Source organism: Onychomys torridus, chromosome 3 (assembly GCF_903995425.1).
Source record: "Onychomys torridus chromosome 3, mOncTor1.1, whole genome shotgun sequence".
NCBI classification, from domain to species: domain Eukaryota; kingdom Metazoa; phylum Chordata; class Mammalia; order Rodentia; family Cricetidae; genus Onychomys; species Onychomys torridus.
Window position 1 is genome coordinate 79,214,917 of NC_050445.1, and position 23,304 is coordinate 79,238,220.

The 23,304-nt window shown below is 39.7% G+C and overlaps 1 protein-coding gene across 7 annotated transcripts in view; it reads left to right on the plus strand.

Annotated features, from left to right (window-relative positions):
- Positions 1 to 23,304, plus strand: part of Magi2 (membrane associated guanylate kinase, WW and PDZ domain containing 2) — a 1,436,700-nt gene that overhangs the window by 1,297,463 nt on the left and 115,933 nt on the right. For all 7 annotated transcript variants that reach the window (XM_036180392.1, XM_036180388.1, XM_036180389.1 and 4 more), the window contains one exon: positions 7,294 to 7,542. In XM_036180392.1, coding sequence (XP_036036285.1) covers positions 7,294 to 7,542 — 249 coding nt within the window. The remainder of the gene's footprint in view (positions 1 to 7,293; positions 7,543 to 23,304) is intronic.

A 23,304-nucleotide genomic window follows, 5' to 3' on the forward strand; every position in this document is an offset into this window, starting at 1 on the left:
TGCCTTTTGAAAATGTTTCTCATTGTGTTTACAAACAAAAAACTATAGCATTTTTATACTGTAATAAGGATACCAGGATGGAAAATTAGCTTTCATTGTAGCGCCTGATAAAAGGTAACAATACGCCTACCACCCTATATGGGGAACTACAGCTCTCACTCGCACTGAGAAAACATAATTCATATAGCTCTAAGCTTATGAAACAGATAAATTAGAAGTAATTATTCCCTTTAAGCTATTTTCTTGGCTTCAAAAAGAATCCACCAAAGACATGTATTTCAAAGTCAGCCCATATACTCATACTGTTCTCTCACTGTCTTCCCTTCACTATGAAGCCCCAGTGGACTGTTCTTTTCCAGGGGTTATGTCTACTGCAATCACCACAGTGGGTTTATAACCTCACATGGAATGGTGTGGCATCACAGATCTTTTTTCTAAGTCCTGACCATGCTTTGTCTTGTCAATCACAGAAGCAGCAACTCCAGCCATGCTCCCCCCTCACTCTCTGTCCCAAAAGCCCACTGCCCTATCTCCTCAGCCACCTGAACTCCCCGCTACTGACCCAATTCTAAAATTAGGAGTGAGCTTAGTCACATGAGCCCTTTGCATTACAGATAAGGAAACTGAGGCCCAAGGAATAATAGATTGCCTAATAGTCACGGTCAGTTAATGACAAGGTGAAGGTGGGCTCATCTCTGGTGCTAGTCCTCATTTATATGCTATTATCAGCTCCAAATTCCACCTTAAGACACTATGCCCACTCCCTGAAACAAACCAAAGACAGATCATTGATGAATGTCACTCCCTAGTTCTTCCATATATATTCACATGTAATATTAGAATTTTTTAAAGGGCCACCTTTAAAATCACAGGCTGGGGATGAATAGAAAGCATAAGATTTATTGTTTGGAATAAATATCGTTTTCTTTTTGAGTCCCATAGAGACTAGCCTTTGAGCAAGGGCAGTCATTTCAAACAGCAAATCAGACAAATCATCAGACTTCACCAGCAGAGACCACTATATATCTTGCACTGGATGGAGGTTTTGCTACAAGGTGCCATCTGTCTTCCAAAATCCATGGCATACCACTTGACCCAAAGAAATAAAACACCTTGAATTATGCCTTCTCCTTGAGCGAGTGGCCAGGAGGGAGACAGTGCTTGCTTGGTTAACATCTAATTGCTTCTCTTCCCTACAGAGTGATTTTTAACAAAAAAAAGTTTGCTGTGCTATATGTACTGTAACCTGAAGATAAATTAAAAAGATAACTGATTTATGAGGAAATATACTACAAAGTACAAATCCAGTATACCAACAGAATTTCATGTTCTCTTTGCCACCAGCTGATTATTGCAAATTAAATTTTGTTCTAATCAACCCAAGTTGTTGGAGTATAGGCCAAATATTGCACAAAGGTACCCTTGCCATTTGTAGGTCATGTGACTTCTATAAGGCAATCTTTGCTGCAGTTCTTACCAGCTTCTTTCTGTCTGGCTTCTGAGTGCATTTAATTCTGGATAATGTTCCACCACAGATTACTCGTACTGTGAGATTCCATGTTCATTCAGCCCTGACCCCTGAAAGCGCCACCAGAACTGAAAATCATTAAATTCAAGACAGGATGCTTGAATTTAAATAAATGGTAAAATAAATGCCTAAAATCAGGGTAAAAGAAATCTACAAGGCATAAGAAAACAAACTTCCTCATAGCTGCCATTTCTTCAAAGTGATAAAGGACAACTCCAGATGGATGTGACAAGGGGGATGTCTTTTTAAGTCATGCTGCTGTTATCCTGCTCTGTTAAGCAAGGCAGTGGGATAGGACAGTCCAGAGCTGATGGAAGCGAACAGTTAGCTCAGCAGAAACAAAGACCTAGGAAGAGAGATTGGTGGTGCATTATCTCACAGCAGCACTGTTTGGAGCTTGGGGTGCTGGGGGATGGTGCAGCCATAGAGATTACACCCCTCCATCTTAACCTGGCCTTGGCTCATGCAGACATACTGCTTCCTATGGGAAGGCAGGCCCTGGTTTCCAAACTGATGTGTCAGAAAAAGAACACATACACCATAGCATACAGATAGGCTGATAACAAAAAGTGGGCAAAAAGTAAGCTGACACAAAAGCCCACTCTAAATAATCAACTTTAAGAAACATGTGTACACTAAAAGTAGAAAGGCAAAAATTTTCAGCTATAGGCTAAATCATCAAAAATGAGAAATTGCTAAGTTAAAGAACAAGCAGTGTAGGAACCCTCCAGTGTCTTTTCCTAAGGAATAACGAGCACAAATCTTGTACATTGAACTGGTTTTGAGAGCTGTCTTATTCATATCACCAGCTCCAGCATTTGGTTAGTTTTTTTCCCCAAGGATATTAAGAGAGTGACTTTAATTACTATGCTGAAAATATAAATATTTATGTATTTGATAGCTCAGCTTTGAGATATTCAACCTAATGGCACATTGATTTGGATGCACACTGTTTGTCTGAGAGTAAGATATCCCTAAGGAATTCCCTAACTTGTGAATCGAGAATGAATATGAAAGAAAGTTTTATGGCTTAATCAAAACATGTTGTAGTCAGTCTCCATGCTATCATTATCTTTCTCCATTACCCAAGGAGAGTAGAATTCTTGGCCCAGTGTTAAGGAATGGGAGCTCACTGGGAGCACTGTGAAACAAGTTGGTGGGAACAGCCCTTGGTCTTGGTCTACCCTTTGCCATTCTAAGTGAATTTCCTTTTCCTTTGTGAACATGACACCTATCCAATAAGCTGTCTATGTTGATGAGTATAAACCAGCTCTACCTACACAAACACAGGCAGGGCCACACCCAGGGTTGCCCTCCCCATGAGAATATCTATACATCTGGGTACCCCAGCCCAAGTTTCACGCTCTATTCATATGCATGCCCCCTAGCCCTAGCTCTGCTTCAAGGCAAGATATACCCATCACAGTCTGGAGGCGGGCACAGTCCATCAGATTTACAGAATCTTCAAGTCCTAATACTTAGAATGAGCATCTAGAAAGGAAATGAAAGCTCTGATTGCAACAGTCCTGTTCGACTTTTGGATTCCTCACCTAGTGAGCACATGAATGAATTTGATATTTGCAAGAGGCATTGGAATGTTGTCAGGAACATGGTGACTCAGACAATGTTTAGCCATGATCCAGCTTTAAAAAGTCAAGAGAAATTACAAATCCATAATCCTATCAATTCTCCCTACTTATAAACATTGGCAATCAGTTTTAACAATTAGCATATGAGGTTTAGACCAACAATGTGACGATGGGAAGCAAGTCCCACCAATATAAATGCTTGAGTCCAAGGCTTCTCACCTGCAGGCACCATCAGCCATCCCCACTCTCCCAAAGGAAGAGTCTCTTCCAGTAAAGTGTCACAATGATTTCCAATATCACCAGTAGGGTCAGGACAAAACCTAACCTAAAACTTAAGTCTTTGACTTGAGAAAATGCTAAGTGACTGAATTTTGAGTGGCCATGTATGAATGAACCAAAAGGCACCAGATACCCTGAGAACTTGGTAATTCTTTAATGTATATGGTGTTGAATTGCCTGGCCTTTTGCTGTAATATTCTAACCCTGTTGATGGCTACACCACAGAGAGGTTTGGAAGGACAGCAGTCCTACTCAAATGAAGAATAGGAAGCATTTGACATCAGCTTCTCAAAGACAGCAGTGCTACAAATTCCAAGTGTCAGAGACCAGAGCTACCCTGGGAAGGCTTGGAAGTCTTCCCAGTTACTGCCTAACTTAAAACATGCTCATTTTGCTGATGATAAAGGGATTTTTCTCAGGAGGTTGGAAAGGAATCCAAATGTAATAGGAAAGTGCACTAATGGTGAATTTGATTCTTCCTGTTACCCAAGGATCACTCACATTGACTTAGTCAGTGATTCCCTCACTCTCGAGAACCCACAATCTAGCCACTCCCAGCCACTTATTGCAAAGACATATAATTTTTCTTTGTTGCCAATTTACTGACAACCCCAGCTCTCAACTCCCCTAAAATATGACAGCCAGAAAATGAGATCTCTCTTGTCATTGCCTATGACATTTAGTTACTGATTTGGTCCAATAACTATGGAGATTTTCAATTTAATGTAGCAGCATAATAATTGTTTGTTTTTCTTTTCCAAGACTATCTCTAATCACTTTATTTCCAACTTTCTCAAGAACTGATAAAAGACATGTGCTTCACCAAGCCTGTCTTTGGAAGATTCTTTCCAGCAAGGAGGGTACATTTTACAGACACAAACACCCAGTTCTAGTTCAAAGCAGGGAAAGGCTTTGACATTGACATTTCGTTCTTTTGTGACCTCAGTACATTACTCATGAATGAAAATTATCTTCTTATATTGAAGAGTAATTAACTATATCTTAAAGAAAAAGCTCAGGTAGATCAAATCATAATGGCACTAGCTTGGATCTCAATTCCTCTTGAATGAAAAGGAAGGAAGAAGGTAGTATACAGCTCTTCCACAGCTCCCTTCTCCCTTTGGCGTCCTTAATAAACTACCTTCAAAATATTAATTAATTTCATAAGGCCTTTGTATTACTAAGTGTCTTAATTTTCATTTATTCTCTTCAAAATTTTAGTTGATTTAACAATGCTTTCTTTGGGGGGGGGGGGTTGGCAGTTTTGAGATGGGGTTTTTCTTGTGTAGACCAGGCTGGCCTAGAACTCACAGAGATCCTCCTGCTTCTGCCTCCCATGTGCTGGGATTAAAGTTGTACTCACAGCGCCCAGCAATTTAATGCTACTTCTAATGTCTTGGGATATGAATAAATGCAGTTCTTTCTTTGGATATCAGTATAAGAGAACATCTCCTGGAAATCTCTTTCCCCCTTGATGTCCTCATTTCAGGTTGTTCATCAGCTCTCTATTAATATAACTAATACCTGAGATGAATTAGCTTAGAATGAGGAAAGGTTGCTTTTGTCACAGTTTCAGACATGACCCATTTGTTTTGGGCCTGTGCCAACACACAGTGCTACAAGCACGTAAAGTAATCCCATGTACATCACAGCTAGAGAACGAAGACAAGGACAGAGGGGACTGGTGTCCCACCACCCCCTTTCAGGGTACACCCCAATGAACCAAAGGATCCAGCTGGGCCCCACTTCTCAGAGTTCCACTCTCTCCCAGGCATGCCACACTGTCAATGCTGGAACTGCAGCTTGTGACCTCAACAGGCTTCACGGGTAACAGGCTTTCTGTGGATCACTTTTAACCAGTATTCTAAATAAGAGTCAGTATCTACAGGCCCCACAAGAAATCAGGAAATGTGGTCATTCTCTCTTATTATTCCATTGAACAACATTTTTTTGATTCTGTGTTGAATGTTAGGAAGGAAATGGAACAGTCCTGTTTCTCACTACAGTACTCTAAAAACCAAATCAACTCCTATTATCCCACTCATTGCCAGCACCTAGGTATTAAGTTAAAATGACAAACCCTTCCTGGATGGCAGACCAAATTTGATTTCAAAAACAAGCTTCTTGGCACTAGAGGGAGATGGCTCAGTCACTAAGAGCACTAGTTGTTCTTCCAGAGGACCTGGGTTCAATTCCCAGCACCCACATGGCAGCTCACAACCATATGTTTCTCCAGTTCCAGGGGTCCAATACCCTCTTCTGAATTCCATGGACCCTGAGCATGTACACAATGCACATACATACATGCAGGTAAAACACCCACACACATAAAATAATAATTAAAACCATAAACTAGCTTCTCTTAGCTGCCAATTTCCTATCATATTTCCACATAATTATGCATGCTTCATTTTGGAAGTATTAGTTAGGTTTATCTAATTAATAATGAAGTATATTTTGTAATATGGAATTTATATGAACAAGACTTCAAACACTCTGTTGAGATTCAACATTCATTCAGTTTGTCAACCTGATATTGGATTTGATCCAGAGAGTACAAACTAATTTTCAATGAAAATCTCAATTGGTTTGCTTATACTTTTAAACTACCTGATTGAGATATAGCTGATGGCTGTTACATAAATAATAAGCAGGCCACATTTGTTAAAAAAAAAAAAGGGGGGGGTCTATTTCCCACCTATATAGTGTGATTTAACACTTCTAGGCTAGCAAACTACCAGAAGATAGAACTGTGGCTATTTATTTATTTTTCAAGACAGAGTTTCTCTGTGTAGCCCTGGCTGTCCAGAAACTTGCTCTGTAGCCCAGGCTGGCCTAAAACTCGTAGAGATCCACCTGTTTCTGCCTTCCGAGTGCTGGGATTAAAGGCGTGTGCCACCACTGCCTGGCTAAACTGTGGTTCTTTAAAACAAAAACATACGTTGGCCCCTTTATGCAACCATCCCGTGTTACTGGCCCCAATTACAGGTATAGCAGCCTTCTCCAACGATCGTGAAATGTGATCCCAATTCCTATGCCTCATCTTCCCCAGGCCTACTGTGGGGGAAATAAACAGACACTTAATGGGTGGGTCCTGAAGATGGGTACTTTTCTGTTTGTTCCTTTTAACCTGTATGTCTGTATGTGAAAGTACACAAATATGTGGGTGTGATGCAGCAGTGCTCGGCACACACTAGTAGGGCTAAGAGGACAGGCTCAAGCTTGTCCTTGCCTTCCACATTGTTTGAGGCAGGGTCTCTTTGTTGCTTGCTGTTGTCTACTCCAGCTGGCCAGGGAGCTTCTGTTCCCCATTGCCTTGTAGGAGCACTGACGCCACAAACATGCTCTAGTGTCTGCCTTTATATGGGTTCTAGGGATTCAACTCAGATCCTCATGATTGCACAGCAAATATCTCACCCACTTAGCCATCTCCCCAGCCCTTTTATAAATTCTCTCAGTGAGTCATATGCCCATGATGATTTAGGATTCTGTCCACTTGTTTTCCTATCATCTTTAGTTGGTTACTATGCAACCAAGAGGCTAATACATAAAAGTTGTCATTGTCTCTAGGACTTGCAGTCATAACAAGAGGGGGAAAAAGCGAGTACCAACCTTAGAGGAGGCTGATGAAGAGTTGAAAGGTTGGGGGAAGGCTGATGGGGAGACGCTGATGGGGTGGGCAGGACTCATAGGGTGGGAAGAGGCTAATGGTGGGGGTCACCATGCTTTGGAAAAAGCTAACAATGGATGAAGCCCTGGTGGACTAGAGATCTTCAGCCCTTCAAATACTCTGCATATCTAGAGGGAAGATCAACCGGTCACTCTTTGTGCCTGCTCCTTCTGAGGAATTCAGTAAGGCCTTTCCTGAGTTCCTGTGTACCATGATCTATATTTCAGGGGAGCCCTGCCCAGAGAATGGGAGGAGTCCAGGCTCTGTATCAACCCACCACAGCTCTCCACGCAGTGACTACGCAACCTATGCCAACAGCAACCACGCCGCCCCCAGTAGCAATGCCTCTCCGCCTGAAGGCTTTGCCTCACACAGCCTGCAGACCAGTGATGTGGTCATTCACCGCAAAGACAATGAAGGGTTCGGCTTCGTCATCATCAGCTCCCTCAACAGGCCTGAGTCTGGAGCCACCATAAGTAAGTGACTGGCTTGTCTATGTTCAGATAAAGGGGTCTTATAGTTGTTTGTTCTAATGATAGTAATAATAGAAGGAGAGATCAGAGAAAGGCTATGGATCTACTATGTGGCCTAAATGTCCCAGGCTATGAGTACAAGGAAACATAAGCCACCCTTAACACTGATTAGGTTAATGTCACTCACTTTAGGTTCAAGAAGAGTGGAGGACTGCAACAAATGTTCCCTAAACCCTCAGAGCTGTAAAAGCTGTTAGTTTATTTGTAAGTAAAAGAAATAAAAAGAGTGATGTGTGGTCGTATGGTTCTGAGAGGAGGCTTGCACCATGTTCACGGGTGGGTGAGGGACTATCTCTTCTGAGAGCTGATCCCTGGGATAAGCCAGAGGTGTAAAGGACCTAAGGGGAAATTTTCAGACAGAAGGCTTTGGATGAGAAGGAGCTCAGGATAAAAAAAATATGCAAAATCCTAGGAGACTATACTGAAAGCAAGCCAGAGAGAACAGCACAGATTGCCCCTTGGAAGTGGGCAGAAATCAGGAGGTGCAGGCTTCCTATGCACTGGTAGCAAGTGACACTACAGTCTCAGTACATGGCCACTAGTAGAAGGTCTTGAACAATGGCCTGCCTTTCTTCTTAAAGACGCTTATATAAAATTAAGTGGAGGTTAGGAGAAAGCAAAACTGTAAACATAAGACAGAGTTGGGAGGCTTTGTTAAAAACAACCTCCTGGGATAGAGATTCTAGGGTCCTCCTCCAGGGTAGCAGCTCTAAGTAGGAGAGCAGTATACTGATGGATTAAATTCAGTGAATCCTCCAATATTAATGTTCTGTGAGTCTATACAACTGGTGACAGAGGTCACATTCCTCTTCAGCGAGCCATCACTGTAGATGGTCTCTTTGGTCCCCTCTCTCCTGCAGCAGTATTCCAGTGCTTAACCCTCAACCACCAGACATGAGAACAAGAAAGCATATCATTTTTCATGGTCATGTGCTTTGGCCTGAAATCCTATGGATGTAATTCATCTGCATGTAGAAGTATTCAAATAATAATAGTTTGTCCATGCTGTATTCCTAAAATTCTTATGAATTGTGGTTTCCAGTTCATGTGAGGTGGAAAGGCGGTTTCCAGTTCATGTGAGGTGGAAAGGCATGTCAAGCAATACTGGAAAACAAAATTATCAGAAATTAATAAGAGCTCCTATGTTAGGTTAATGTTATCAAAAGTCCACAAGAAGCATTGGGTGGGTAGGTAGGGCTGCCTGTTTAGCATGAGCCTTAACAAATTCAAGAGAGAAAACTCTAGAAGTGTTAAACCTCAGCCAATATGTGCAGAGGCCAAATTATATATGTCTGAAAATACAGTTTCATTTCTCTTTTTCTTCCTGATAAGCTGAAGGAATAAATCCAATCTTTAAGCATAAACTCAAAGCAGGATTCTGTCAGTACGATGGATTCACAAAAATTAAAAGGACACAAGACTAAAGATTTTCATGAATTATATAAACATCTTCCCAATAACTTACACTTGGAGAAATGTTCACAGGGAGCTTTTACAGCTATCTCAAGTCATTCAGATTATGTATTGGGGCAGAATACCTAGAGGACTAGAAGAAAAATAAAAAGTATACTGCCATCGTGAAAATGTTGAGCATGTGTTATAGATCTCAACTGTATTTAAAGCATGACAGCTTTCTTCCTAAATGTGTAAGGAAATGTGTACATCACAAATAAAGTCCATGCATAAATAGGTCTAGGAAAACAACAGGTGCTGATGCTTAAAATTAATATGAGCATTTTTCTGACTAGAGAGTGACCTCAAAAAATAACTCTAAACACTTTCAAACTGGTATGATTTTGCATCACCCTTGAGTATAGAAATAGAGTCTATTAGTACATGAAGCTTCCTCGTTGTTTCCTTTCATCTATTTCTTTCTTTTTTAATTTAAGGATATTTAAGGATTTCAAAACACAGATTGCCCCATGCTCTGTGGCAAAGGCAGCCATTACGCTGATGGCATGTTGCAGTTATAGTATGTAATTTGCAGCATGCCCCTAAAAGGTTCCTGGAGCCAATGCTCTTCTATACTTAACCTCTATAATAATTTTGATCCCTGTTTTCAGAGAGAAATGCTAAGTGCCTTGTGAGTGATAGTCATTCTTGGGCTCTTTGTATCATATCCATTGCCAGTGTTTCAAAGGGTCTGAGATTTTGTGATGCCATCAGATACCTTGTGATCACAGTCATTCCCCCATTTCCTGGGCTTGTGATAATTTTCTTTTCCTGTCTTACCACAGCCCAAAAAGCATTAACAGTTATTTGTGTTGTTTGTTTCCTGTGGATACTGAAGCCTTTCATTGGTAGATAAGGACTACTTTGCATTTGATAGGCAGATCATTACATGTAGGCAAGCCAGTGGCAAGGGGCACCATACCATTTGATGATAAACCTGGCTCTGTCATTAACTAGCCATGTGACCTTAAGGAAGTCATATGGCTTCAGTCTCCTTAACTATAAAGAAACACGTGCTTTCATCTTTGTCGTGGGTTACAATGGATGTTAAAGGAACTCCTATATCACTGGCTTCAAGTGAACTGTAAATGTGTTGCTGATGTGTGGACCACTGTTCTTCCTAGGAATACCTTTCTACTGTGCCAGCTCATTCTTCTTTAGCAGCATAGCGTTCACACTGGCTGCCAGGCAACCATTAGTAGAGTTACCCACTCTCCTAGGGCAGCTGAATCTGGGCAGTATGTTGGAGGGCCAGCATATTTCTCCCATGTGTCAATCTGAGAACTACACAGTCTTTCAGCCACCTACGGCCTACATCTACAGTAGGGCAGTTAAAGCTGTGGTGCTCTAACCAGTGCCACTGAAGGAATCTGTAGGAACTTCAGGTGAGAATTCCAGGTTCCTCTGCCAGAATTTACCAGCCAGTAAACAACAGAGCCATGGAAAATATCAAGCTTCAGACTCTAAGCTATGCCTTCTAAAATCTCTCTGTAAACATTATGTCACTATTGAATATCATCACAGCAGAGAAGAGAGATAAAGAAGCCAAATGTAATTTTCCTTTCCCTGGGGACAGAGAAACCCCCTCCAAAGCTTCTTCAGCCAAGAAAACATTGCCAGGAAGATGAGGTGTTCAACTAGTTGGGAAATTGTGATATGAGGTTCCTGGCTTGCTGATTGTCTGACATTTAGTAGTGCTGTATACCAAAACGTTGCGTATTCTTTTTAAAATATTAGTTCCCAAAACATAAGAAAGGAATGTTCTTTGTATGAAGTAGTGAATTCAGAAACACATTTCTTTCCTTCAAGACTGGTTCCCAGAAGACCAAACATTGTTTGGAACTGGGCAGATATTAGAAGCTTTTCTTCTGTAGTACAGGCATCTCCTTCTTGATTTGAAGTGAAATTAGATAGCTGCCTGAGCATCTGTGTGCCATTATCAAAAGTATTAATTTTTTTAGGCCTTAAAATCTGGCCCAAGAGAAAACAGTGTGGGTCTTTGACCAGAACTCTGGGTCAGAATGAACTAATGGGCAATTACAGTTCAAATTATTAAGAAGAATTTTAAAGATCTATATACATACAAATGTGTTAGCTTCCTGTTACTGACAAAATATCTTTAGAAAATCAAAATTAAAAAAAACAAACATAGGAAATTTGTTCTGTTTACAGTTTCAGAGGTTGGTTCCATTATTTTGGAGCCTGGGATGAGATAGAACATTTGTGGCAGAAGCATGTGATGAGAGAAGTTGTTCTCATGGTAGTTGGGAAGTAAAATTAAAAAGGGATAGGGCTCTCCAACCATTCCTTCAAGGGCACATCCCCAACCTTCCTTCCTTCTAATCGACCCAAACTCTTTTACTGAAATTTATTTGTGTATTTTATGTACAGGCTGTTTTGTCTGCATGCAGGTCTGCACACCAGAAGGGGCATCAGATCCATGGGGCTAAAGTTACAGATGGCTGTGAGCCACCATAAGGGTGCTGGGAATTGAACTCAAGACTCTGGAAGAACAACCAGCACTTTTAAACACTGAGCCATCTCTCTAACCCCTAGGCCCCAACACTTAAAGCACCTCCCAATAGTACACAGGCTGCCATGCAAGCCTTTAGCATATGGTCCTTTAGGGGACATTTAATATCAAAACCAAATAGCAAAGATGTTCTTTGTCATATTATTAATAAACATGGGAAAATGAAAATAAGGTTAAAAGCTTCTTTCTTTTTACTTTTAACCTTTATTTGTATTTTATGTATGTAGGTGTTTTCCTTGCTTGTATGTCTGTACACTGTGTGAGTGTATGTCTGTGTGCTGTGTACATGTATGTCTGTGCAATGTGTGCACTGTGTACAGAGGCCAGAAGAGGGTGTTATATAACTCCCTGGAGTTCTAGGTCATTGTGAGCTCCCATATGGGTGCTGAGAATCAAACCTGAGTGTAGCATGAGTGTAGCATTATTGGTCTTAATAAAAACCTGGAGCCACATGTCAGGGTAAGTGCTGAAAGATCAGAGAGACAAAGGAACAAGCCACAGCCACCTCTCATCTCGCCAACTCCTCAGCCGAAAAAGACTGAGCTCCTGTCTCCTCCCACCTCATATTCCTTTCTCTGTCCAGCCATATCACTTCCTGTCTCAACCTTCTTAGTGCTGGGATTAAAGGCGGGTGTGCCTCCCAAGTACTAGGAGCAAAGTCATGAGATCTGAAATGCTGGAATTAAAAAAGGTGTGTGCCACCACTGCCTGGCCTCTGTGGTTTACTAGTGACTAGCTTTGCCCTCTGATCTTCAGGCAAGCTTTATTTGTTAGCACATATACAAGATATCACCACATTTCCCCATTTTGTCTAAAATAAAAAAGATTATATAACTAATATCAGAAAAACTATAATAAGTATAATAACTATATACAAATACATAGAATCAAGAATTACATTAACAATGTTCACTCCATTAACATTTGACAAATTCAGAGAAAATATTCCATTATTTATCCTATCTTGGTGAGTCCAAAGGATTGTACCTAATTCACCTTCTATGTTAATTTGCATTATCAAAATTACCTTTCAATGTCTCTCAAACTTATACACTTTACACCTCTTTATTAGATTTCTTATCTGAATTTGTTAACAAGGAAAACTATTACTGTCTAGTCTTCAACTCCATCAGAGACCCAAGAAGAAAATAATATTACCTAATTAAATAGGAAATGCAAGCAAGTGATTTCCAAAATACTGGAAAATGACAGAAACAGCTGTCTGCCTGGACAGTCACCCAAGGTTCCTCTGCAATGTTGGGGCATCCATCTTCATCCTACAGGTCTACCATATCTGACAGACTTTTCTGTGAAGCAGGATATTCTGAAGGACTGTCCTACCTTATCTTGGCAAGTTCTGCAGTTACTTTCTTTTGTGTCCTGCCTGTCCATTTTGACAGGATACTGTCAGCAATCAAGGCAAGGTCACTTTCTTGCCCAGTGGCCAACTTTTGCCACAAAGCAAGTAAACTCCATAAGGAGTTTCTTCAATGCCCATCATCTTCTCTGAAGTAGATTGCCACTGCCAAGAGCAGACATGTCTCATTGTCATAAAAAAAATAATACCTATGTTATCAAAACATCTTAAATGCTATATTCTGTAGATCTCTGAAGTATTTGAAGATGACTTATCTATCTAAAATATATCTCTGTTTGACCTTGAAAACATACCTAATATGGCTGCAAGTTTGATTGTAATAGGTGACTAATTGTTAACCTGTATTTCCTTATTATCCTAAATAGTTTGCAATAATAACTTTCAAGGACTAGCAATTTATATTATGTTGTTAAGTAAAACATATAGGTACAATACCTTGAACAAGATTAGAAATATATGTATAGTATATTCTAGAAATAATCTCAACTTTGTATCAATGTATGAAGATCCATATCAATGTACAATATTTAAAACAATTAATTGATCTTTTAAAGTAGATTCAATAATCTACCCTTTAATACTATCATATTTATATTCCCCTTTTTTCTTTTCAGAGTAGATTCAATAACCTACCATTTATACTATCATTTCTATATCCCCTTTTTTCTTTTCAAAACAAGAACTCTGAATCTAATCTCCTTTGTTCAGCTTTTTTCCTGACTATTACCAATAGCAATTTGTAACCAACTGCCCTAAACAATGACAAATATCCATAATCCATTGAATGACCAAAAACCACCTATGTACGTCTTGAGAATGAAGGCACCATGTTCTTAAAATTACTTCCTGCTGACTGGGGGCAACAGCATCTTTAGGGGATCCTGAAAAGAAAAATGTGGGTTAATTGTCAAGTCCTGGGAGAGGCAGCTGTGTAATTTGTTGTCCAGTCTCTGAATAATGGGAAAGTGCAGGGCTTGTCTCAAGTCCTTGCTAAAGTAGTCTGTGAGTCTGGATCATCTCAGCTAGCCACCTCAAGATTGTCCTGAGCAGTTTCTAGTACAAAGCAATCTTTAGGTGTTGTTTTTCAGCTTAGTGGTGTTATCATAGTCCTTGTAGAATCCTTGTCATGGAGCCCTGACATTTTTTGGAGACTTCAAAGGTTGCCGTTAGGTGTGGTCATGGTTCACTGCCAAACACTTAAACATTTTAAATGTCAAATGCAGCAGATCTCAAAGAGGTTAAAGGATCAATATTTATTATGTACATGAAGAATACAAAAGCTTAATCCCTAATTATTCGATAGAAACTCAAACCCAAAATCATGTACAGGAAGCTAGACAAAGCTTTTTTCTAAAATTAGTTAGTACTCTATATGACCATTAATACCATGATAGGAAGTTTAATACATATATAAATATATATTATTAAATATATATTATATATTCTTAAATATATATTATATATTCTTAAATATATACTTATGTATATCATATAAGTTTGGAGATAATATTTATACGTTAAGAAAAATTCTAAAGAGTTAAAATCAAACCAAAGGATTTATGAGATTAGCAGCAATAGAATAGTTTCTAAATTTTTGTTTTTTTCTCTGTCCCATATCAGGTGGCTCTTCTGACATGAGACAGAGATTTTGAATTTTACTTTAACAAGCATGCTTGGGTTTAGAGAAGGAGAGAACCACACTCTAACTCCAAAGCCAGCTTTAATTTTTAACTGGACTGGGACTACAAAAAGACCATTTGCTTTATGGGTCTGTGGAGCATAGCAGAAACAAACATTTAGGAAGATCTATGAAATTTTATCCTGTTGAAAATGTGATATACCAATAGGCCAATTTACTCTTTTTCTTGGGACATTTTTTCTGGATGATTTGTTCTTTTCCCTCACATGTCTCATTTGTCCAGTGGTCTTCAGATTCCTTCTCTGGATGCCTTCATTCTCCTGAAAAGAAAAGGCCAAAACCCTGCCCAATCCTAATTTTGGGGAGATTCCCTTTTGGCAAGTTTTATCTGATTAAATAAAAAGCACTTGTTAGTCTTACAGTTAGTGTAGATTGAACAGCCATGCAGTTTGATGAACTATCATCTCTTCTAATTAAGAGGTCTCTCTTGTTCAAATTGAACCTTTATCAATTTTGATGTTATCCATAGCTTTTCTTCTGAGAAAACAAAAGCAAAACCTCTTTCCCAATGTAACACATATCCTGGTTTCCATTCTGAGGTCAACACATCTTTAAAGTATACGGGCTGATTTAACTCTGTAGTTTTTTTCTACTGCCCAATGTCTCTCCACAGCTGTCATTCCTTTCTCATTAGCATTTTAAAAATTCAAAGTTGATAAAGTATTATGCAATCTATTTCTGGGAGTATTTATCACTGCCTTCTGTTTATTTAGCATATCCTTTAGAGTCCGATTTGACCTTTCTATGACTGCTTTGCCTGTAGGATTATGTGGTATACCTGTAATATGTTTTATATTGTAATAAGCAAAAAGCTGTTTCATTTTACTAGAGACATATATGCTGGAGCTTTGTCAGTCTTAATTTGTGCAGGTATACCCATGATGGACATGACTTCTAACAAATGAGTGATTACAGAATCAACCTTTTCAGAACTCAAAGCAGTCAACCATTGAAATTCTGAATAGGTATCAGTGGTGTGATATACATATTTTAATTTTCCAAATTCTACCAAATGAAACACATCCATCTGCCAGATTCCATCCCTTTGAGTCCCCTTTGGGTTACTTCCTGCAGGTAATGGAGTTTGGTTGTATCAAGAACAAGTAGGATATTTCCTTATAATTTCCTTGGCTTGTTGCCAAGTGATGGAAAAATTCTTATTCAAACCTTAGCTATTGACATGGTATTTTTATGAAATTCTGAAACCTCCTGCACATTTCCTATCAATAGTTCATCAATTTCATCATTATCTTGTGCTAAAGGGCCAAACAGACCCATATGGCATCAGATATTTGTTATATATAAAGGATGATTCTTATTCCTGATTATTTCTTGTAACTGAATAAATAACAAAGTTAATTCTGACTCATCAGGAATAAATTCAATAGTTTAAATGTGTAAAACAACTCTTTCTGCATTCTGAGAGTCAGTAATTATATTTAGAAGTTCTATAACATTCATTAATACCATCAGAATAGCATATAATTCTGACTTTTTTTTAAGGACCACAAAATAAACTTTGCTAACTGAATTTGCCACATATATCCCACACTTCAATATCTTTCTCACATGCTGTCAAATAGAAACCACAATGGGATCTTCACATTAGTCTTTAGTGAACCTTGTTAATAATTTATTTACTTCAAATCTACAATGAAAATACTTAAAACAAAGTTTTTTTTTCTTTGAAACCTAAAACAACTGTGATGTCTGCAATGTTAACTGAAGTTCATTCCCTGGACCAAGATCAGGTTTTGGATGACTTCCAGTAATTCTTGCAAGAAGAAGCTCCAAGGGTCTAACCTTTTGGGAACCAGAATGCACATACAAATACCCAGAGGAACACACACACACACACACACACACACACACACACACACACACACCATAATTAAAATAAAAACAAATCTTTAAACTAATTTTCAATCATGAATGTTTTTCTGTTATCATTCTGGTAACATGGGTTTTGAGGCATCTAAATGATTACGGAGTTTTTCTCCATCACGAATTGGTCCATGTAACAGAAAGCAAGCATGTAGTGTTGAAGTCTGAGTAATCTATCATTTTCAGCTTTTAGAGGCTGGAATGTTATCTCCGGTAAAACAGAGTTTGAGATGGACTGAATGTAAAAGGCCAGAAAGACAGAGAAGAAAATTAAAGCCATATGGGGCTAACATTACAATGTTTACCTCCTGAAGAGGGCAATTTGGATGCCAAAATTACATCTGCACCTGTGTCTATAAGACCTTCAATGACAAGCTATTTGTTCATATTTTTTATTTTGGTTTTTGTTCATTTATAAAAGTTTGTCAAAATATTCACTTTATGATTTCTTCTGAATTTTTTGTTCTCTTCTATTGCTGCTCTATCATCCAGAGCAGTCTGGTTTCTTGCAATAGACATTAGGCTGTTTAATTGCTCTGGGAAGGAGTTTCCTCCATAATGACAGGAAATGACTCAACTGATTTTGACATGAGGGCATTTTGTGGTGGCAAAGAGTTACCTTGTCTGTCCCTTGTTGATCTAAATTTGTTAGTCCGATGCCTGCCTTTGCCATACCTGCATAACCTAGAAGGGAGGGCCATTGAGATTATTCTTAGAAAAGAAATTGTTTTTAGGAATGCTCTGTTTACAGTCCCTTTTTAGTGACCTTATTAATCATAACTGAAACACTGACATTTCAATTTTTCTTCAAACCTCTGGAAATCACCTCCCCTACCCAGGCATCATCATGGTTATAAGATTCAATATTGAATTTTTCCTGGATCCATTCCTCCAAGGGTGGTGATCTTGACTTTAATGGCCTAATTATTCTTTTGCATTGTACATTGCATTGTACAAAAGCCAGAGATTCGATTACTATTTGTCCAGCTTCTGAATTTGGTATCATTATACTTACTGCTGATGTCAATCTTTGTAAGAAATCAGTGAAGGTGTCTTTGGGACCCTGTATAACTTTAGAAAGGATTCAATTTTCTTTCCAACTTCTTCAATTCTGTCCTAAGCATTTAAGGCATAAAGCCAGGGTGTGGTCATCATATAGACATTGCCTTTGTATATTAGCATAATCTCCCTCTCCAAGAAGTTGGTCTTACTCTAGCCCTACTTCTTTGTTCAATGGTCTTAGCCTCATCTTTCCACCAGGTTCTCCATTGTAATTTAGGACCAGCCTCCAAGGCTGCTGTAACCAAATCTCTCCAGTCTTGTGGGAGACTATTACAAGTTGACAACAAGTTTAATATCTGCTTCACAAAAGGTGAATGCATGCCACATGAGACCATTGCTTCCTTGAATCTCCTCAAATCTAACATTTACATAAGAGTCCATTCAGCTCTTACACAGCCTTGGGGATATCTATCATTTGGCAGTTCCTGTAAAGTTGCTGGATAAATTAAGGTTGGCTGTTTGAAAGCCTTAGGCTGTTCCTCTGTGACCTTATAATGCAATGCTGAGATTGGTTCTCTTTTAAATTTCTATGTCTGGGTCTGAATATCTCTATGATCTGTTTTAACAAGTTTTTCTAAAACTTTTATCTTGGCACTCACATTGACCAACTTTTTAATGATAAAACAAAAATGATCAAACAAATAATATTTATAATTGACATTACATAAATTCCATCTACATAGTTATCCTCCCTTTTAATTGCTCCATTTTCAAACCATATAGCATATTATCAAACAGAGACCTAACTCCCTCCATTGTAATAGTGTTTCCCATTTTTTAATGTGGGAAAAAACTCTTTGCCTTTTTTTTTTATTAAATCCCCCCTTTTAGAAATCCCAGTTGACTCACCAGATCTGCTGACAATGATGATTCAAATGATGGTGAAGTGAGGCTGCTACCTAGTGTGGCAGCAGCCCGAGGAGGGGGTCCAGGGAAAGCCACAACCCACTGGGAGAGGGAAGAAGCCAAACAGCCAGCCATCTGCATGGGGAATGTGCGAAAGCGGCTAACTTCTTAGCTGGTGGGTAGCTCTAGCCTAAGCCAGTGCTTGCAAAGCCATGGGCAAGAGGCCTTTATTTGTGAACTCATGCCCCACAGGTTGGACCCCAAATGTAGCTCGAATCCTAATTGGTCTTCAAAAAAAAAACCAAACAAACAAAAAAACCATGGAGCCAGATATCAGGGTAAATGCTGAAAGATCAAAGAGACAAAGGTACAAGCCACAGCTCACCTCACCAACTCCTCAGCCAAAAATAACTGAGCTCCTGTCTCCTTCTACATTATATGCCTTTCTTCACCCAGCCATATCACTTCCTGTCTCAACCTCCTTAGTGCTGGGATTAAAGGTGTGTGTGCCTCCCAGGTACTGAAAGCAAAGTCATGAGATCTGAAATGCTGGAATTAAAGGTGTGTACCACCACTGCCTGTCCTCTATGGCTAACTAGTGGCTAGCTTTGCCCTCTGATCTTTAGGCAAGATGTATTTGTTAGGGCATATACAAAATATTACCACACCTGAGTGTTCTAGAAGAGCAATCAGTACTCTGTTAAAAGCTCCTTAATGCTGATAACCTGAATATATTTGTAAAGTCTGAATCATGTTTCTCCATTGACTAACTTATCACTCTTATTATTTATGAGGTCTGTGTATACAGGTCAGGTGTCTCAATCTGACTTTTAGCTCTAAACTAGATGCTCATTCTATGAAAATGTCCTAGTGGCTGTGAACAATGGGCTGATAGGCTGGTCCTTGATCATCTCTAGTTCTAGCCTGAGTCTTGTTATCCAGGTTTTATTGCATAACTGTAACTGTCCCTATAGGCACTTCTTACCGCCCTATCAAACCTGCTGTCTTAGCAGAGGTTTCAGAGAAGGGCATTGGTGTAAGTGATTAAAAAGTAACCTTTAGTCTCTAACATTTCATCAGTTTGTCAAGAATGTTACAGCAGAAATTGCTGGGTAAGAAAACATAGAAAGCTTGGACATCTATTGTAAAGACTGTTGGGAGGTCAACTAGTTCAAAACAGCAGCTGTAGCATCAACCCAAGCAGTCAAATGTAGGGAGAAATTATTTCTATCCCCGTCCTTATGTTTGTATTCTACTATGCTCGTCTGACTTCTGTCCTTATCCACAAGTGTATCAGTGGCTAGCAAGCTGACGGTTACTCAATACTGTCTCAGCCATCCACAGATGCTTCCACCTCTGTGCTTTTATCATCCATGGACATTTCTACCTCTGCACCTTTATCATCCACTGATATTTCCACCTCTGTATTTTATTGTCCACTGACGTTTCCACCTCTGTACTTTTACCAGCACAGGCCAGTTTGGACTTGTTCACTTATGACTTTCCCCCAAGACCCACTGCTCTCTGGGAAAGAGCCCAATGCCCTGCTCAAGGGAGTCTTCATATGTCTACTTGTATGTGATATTGAAAAGTAATCCTCAAATTCAAAAACTCAATTACAGATCTGTTATTACATTTAAAGCCGTCATTCTCAAACTTCCTAGTGCTGTGACCCTTTAATACAGTTCATGTGCTGACCCCAGCCATAACATTGTTTTGTTGCTACTTCATAAATTTAATTTTGCTGCTGTTATGAATCATAATGTAAATGTCTGATATGCAGGATATTTCATATGCTACCCCTGTGAAAGGGGTCAAGACCCACAGGTTGAGAACCACTTATTTAAAACCTGGTCCTTTAGAGGGATAAAATCAAAGTGAAATACCAAGTGTAAAGAGTTCTGCTTTTTCCCACAGATCACACAGCCATTAGATAGGTAGGTAGGTAAGTAGGAAGGTAGGTAGGTAGGTAGGTAGGTAGATAGATACATAGATAGATACATAGATAGATACATAGATAGATACATAGATACACAGATACACAGATACATAGATACATAGATAGTGACTAAGTTAAAGTCACTTCAACTTAGGAGAGGCACAAAGTAAAACAAAAATTCCTTGTCTCTGTGAACAAGGACATTTGACTAAATGAGAAGTTACCACAGAAGAAATCTTCCAGCTTATCAGCTGTCCTGTTCCCATCCTCTTCTAGCTCATAATTACATCACAACAGATCATAAGTGCTTTGTTTCTGTCCCTGTGTATAAAGCCTTGGGACGCTGTAAGCCATAGAAAACACTTTTAACTTTTGCAACTTTCTGTCTTTGATTGTGTGTTGAAAGTGCCTCCAACACTTTGAGTTCTTTGTCCATCTCAGTCTCTTTCAAGAAATGATCTGATGTAGGCACTAAATACTCTAAAACAACTCCCCTTTGACCACAGTTTACAGCCATGGAGCCCTCCCATTTCACATTTGTAAAACAACACCACATCTATAATATACTCAGATAAATGAAGGCTGGCCGGCCACGTTTCCTGAGACCCACAGCCCCATCTCCCCTGCTGTGGCAGTCTTGTCACCTGCAGTGTCACACCCCTCCAGTGACACCCTGGCCAAAGCTCTGCTGGAAAGCAAGTCCTCTAAAGAGCGACTAATTCACTCCCAGTCATAGGAGTCACTGGTTTGTTTTGTGGCAATAGAATTTGTTAATGAGTTCATTCATTGCCTGCCTTGAAAACACAGATAGAGCTTAGAAAGCCAGGCAGGATGGTTCATACCAGCACCAGGAAGGTAAAGACAGGGGGATTACCATAAATTCAATGTTAGCTTAGTGTGGGCAACATAATGAATCCCAGATAAGCCCAGGCTACGTAGTGAGACCCAGTCTCAAAAACAAACAAGCCACAAGTAGTAGGCCCTACAGGTGTTGATCCTGGCCACTTGACCTTCTGTAAGTCACTATGAACTTTGACCTCCCAGTGTTTCTTCCCCAAAAATCATTAATGGAAAGATATTATATCATGCCAGCATCTGGGAATTAGAAAGTCTGACGAATTTCTTTACTCATTGGTTTACAGAAGCAAGTTTCCTTTGGAAGCTCTACAGCAGCTTTGCAGCATGTAATGGTACCTACTCCTCAATCACATTCCTTCATGCACATGCCTCAGTTCAGGGCTTAGACTGTGCTGAGAGCAGCTCACTCAGGAGGAAGGTTCACATTTACACCATTAATGTGAATACTTAGCAACAGAAAATACAGGATAGACAGGACCCCCCACCCACCCTCTGTAAAATGCCAGCATTCTCCCAAATACCTGGCTCCCAAATGTCACAAACTGAAGTCACTGTGTTTAAATGAAATTAAAAGTCTGAAGTATTTGGAAAACCTACACAATTTTTAAAAGGATAATGATATTTATTGAAATACTATACATATATTTTTAAATCAAACACATTGTTCTATTCTGCTTTCCATTACTGTGACAAAAACATTGACTAAACAGTCCTTTGTTAAGGGAATAGAAGCAGGCACACCAGCAGAGACCACCAAGGAATGCTGGGTCACGCAGCTTGTGTTCCTACACAACTCAGGACCACCTCACCACCACCAACAGTCTGGGCACAATTTCATCAATTATTAATCAAGTAGAATGACCCATAGGCATGCCCACAGACCAGTCTACACAGGTTTCTCTGTGTAGCACTGGCTATTCTGGAACTCACTCTGTAGACCAGGCTGGCCCCAAACTCAGAGATTCACCTGCCTCTGCCTCCTGAGTGCTGGGATTAAAGGTGTGCACCACCACCATCAGCCAGAAACATTCAACACTTTAAAAGCCCAAGATCTCCTTTTAACTGTGAGTTCCTGTAAAATCCAAAATAAGTTACATACTTTCTTATTCCAAGAGGCCAGAACCAGGACACAGTTATAGTCAGGTCAAAGCAAACCCCAAATCCAATACTGTAAATAACTCAGTGTCTGATGTCTTAGATATCATGACCTTCTGAGCTTGGATAGTCCCACCTCTCTGCCATCCACAGTTTGCTTCATAAGCTCACACCAACTCCATTCCACACCTGCTGCTTTCCCTGGTGTCCTATGCTCCTAGCATCTCCATATGCCAGTCTCCACTGTAACAAAGGCTGCACCCTCACCATTGACCTCTCCTGATCTCTTCAACCATACCAAAATCACAGCTGTTCTCATGCCTCCTTCATGGCTTCAAAACCAGCCCCATATATGGGAGACTTGCACACACCACTAAGTTTGTCTTCCAGCTTGAGATGCAGCACTGGCCCCTCTCATTACAGTGTATGTGTTCTGACACAGGGAAACACCTCTCAAGATTTCACCACAACAATGTTGCTCTCCTCTTAGTCACAACCAACTCTTCACCCCAGCCAACCAGCATCCATTGTCCCAGTAAAGCAGTTTTCTCATCAGTGTTGCTGTCTCTTGTCAGTCTTGTTCATCATGATTCTTCAGTTCAGTGGACTACAAATCACAGATTCTTAATTCAAATTATCATGCAAATGGCCCTGAGAGAGTGTTTGGGGGCTTCCAAAGTTCTCTCTGAAATTTTACCATCTGCATTTTCTCTCAACGTTCTTATCTTCTAAACTCCCACAGAACAGCCCAGAAGCTTTGAGCACCCAATGGCCACAAAGTCAAAAATACTTCCACAATCCTCCCAGAAGACCATACATCTTTCAGGTACATCATAGCAACATCCTGGTACAATTCTATTCTAAGCTGCTTTCAATTGTGATAAAAATGCTCTGATGGAAAGCAACTGAGGAGAAGAAGGTTTGTGTCAATTTACCAGTCACAGACCACTGTGCAGGAA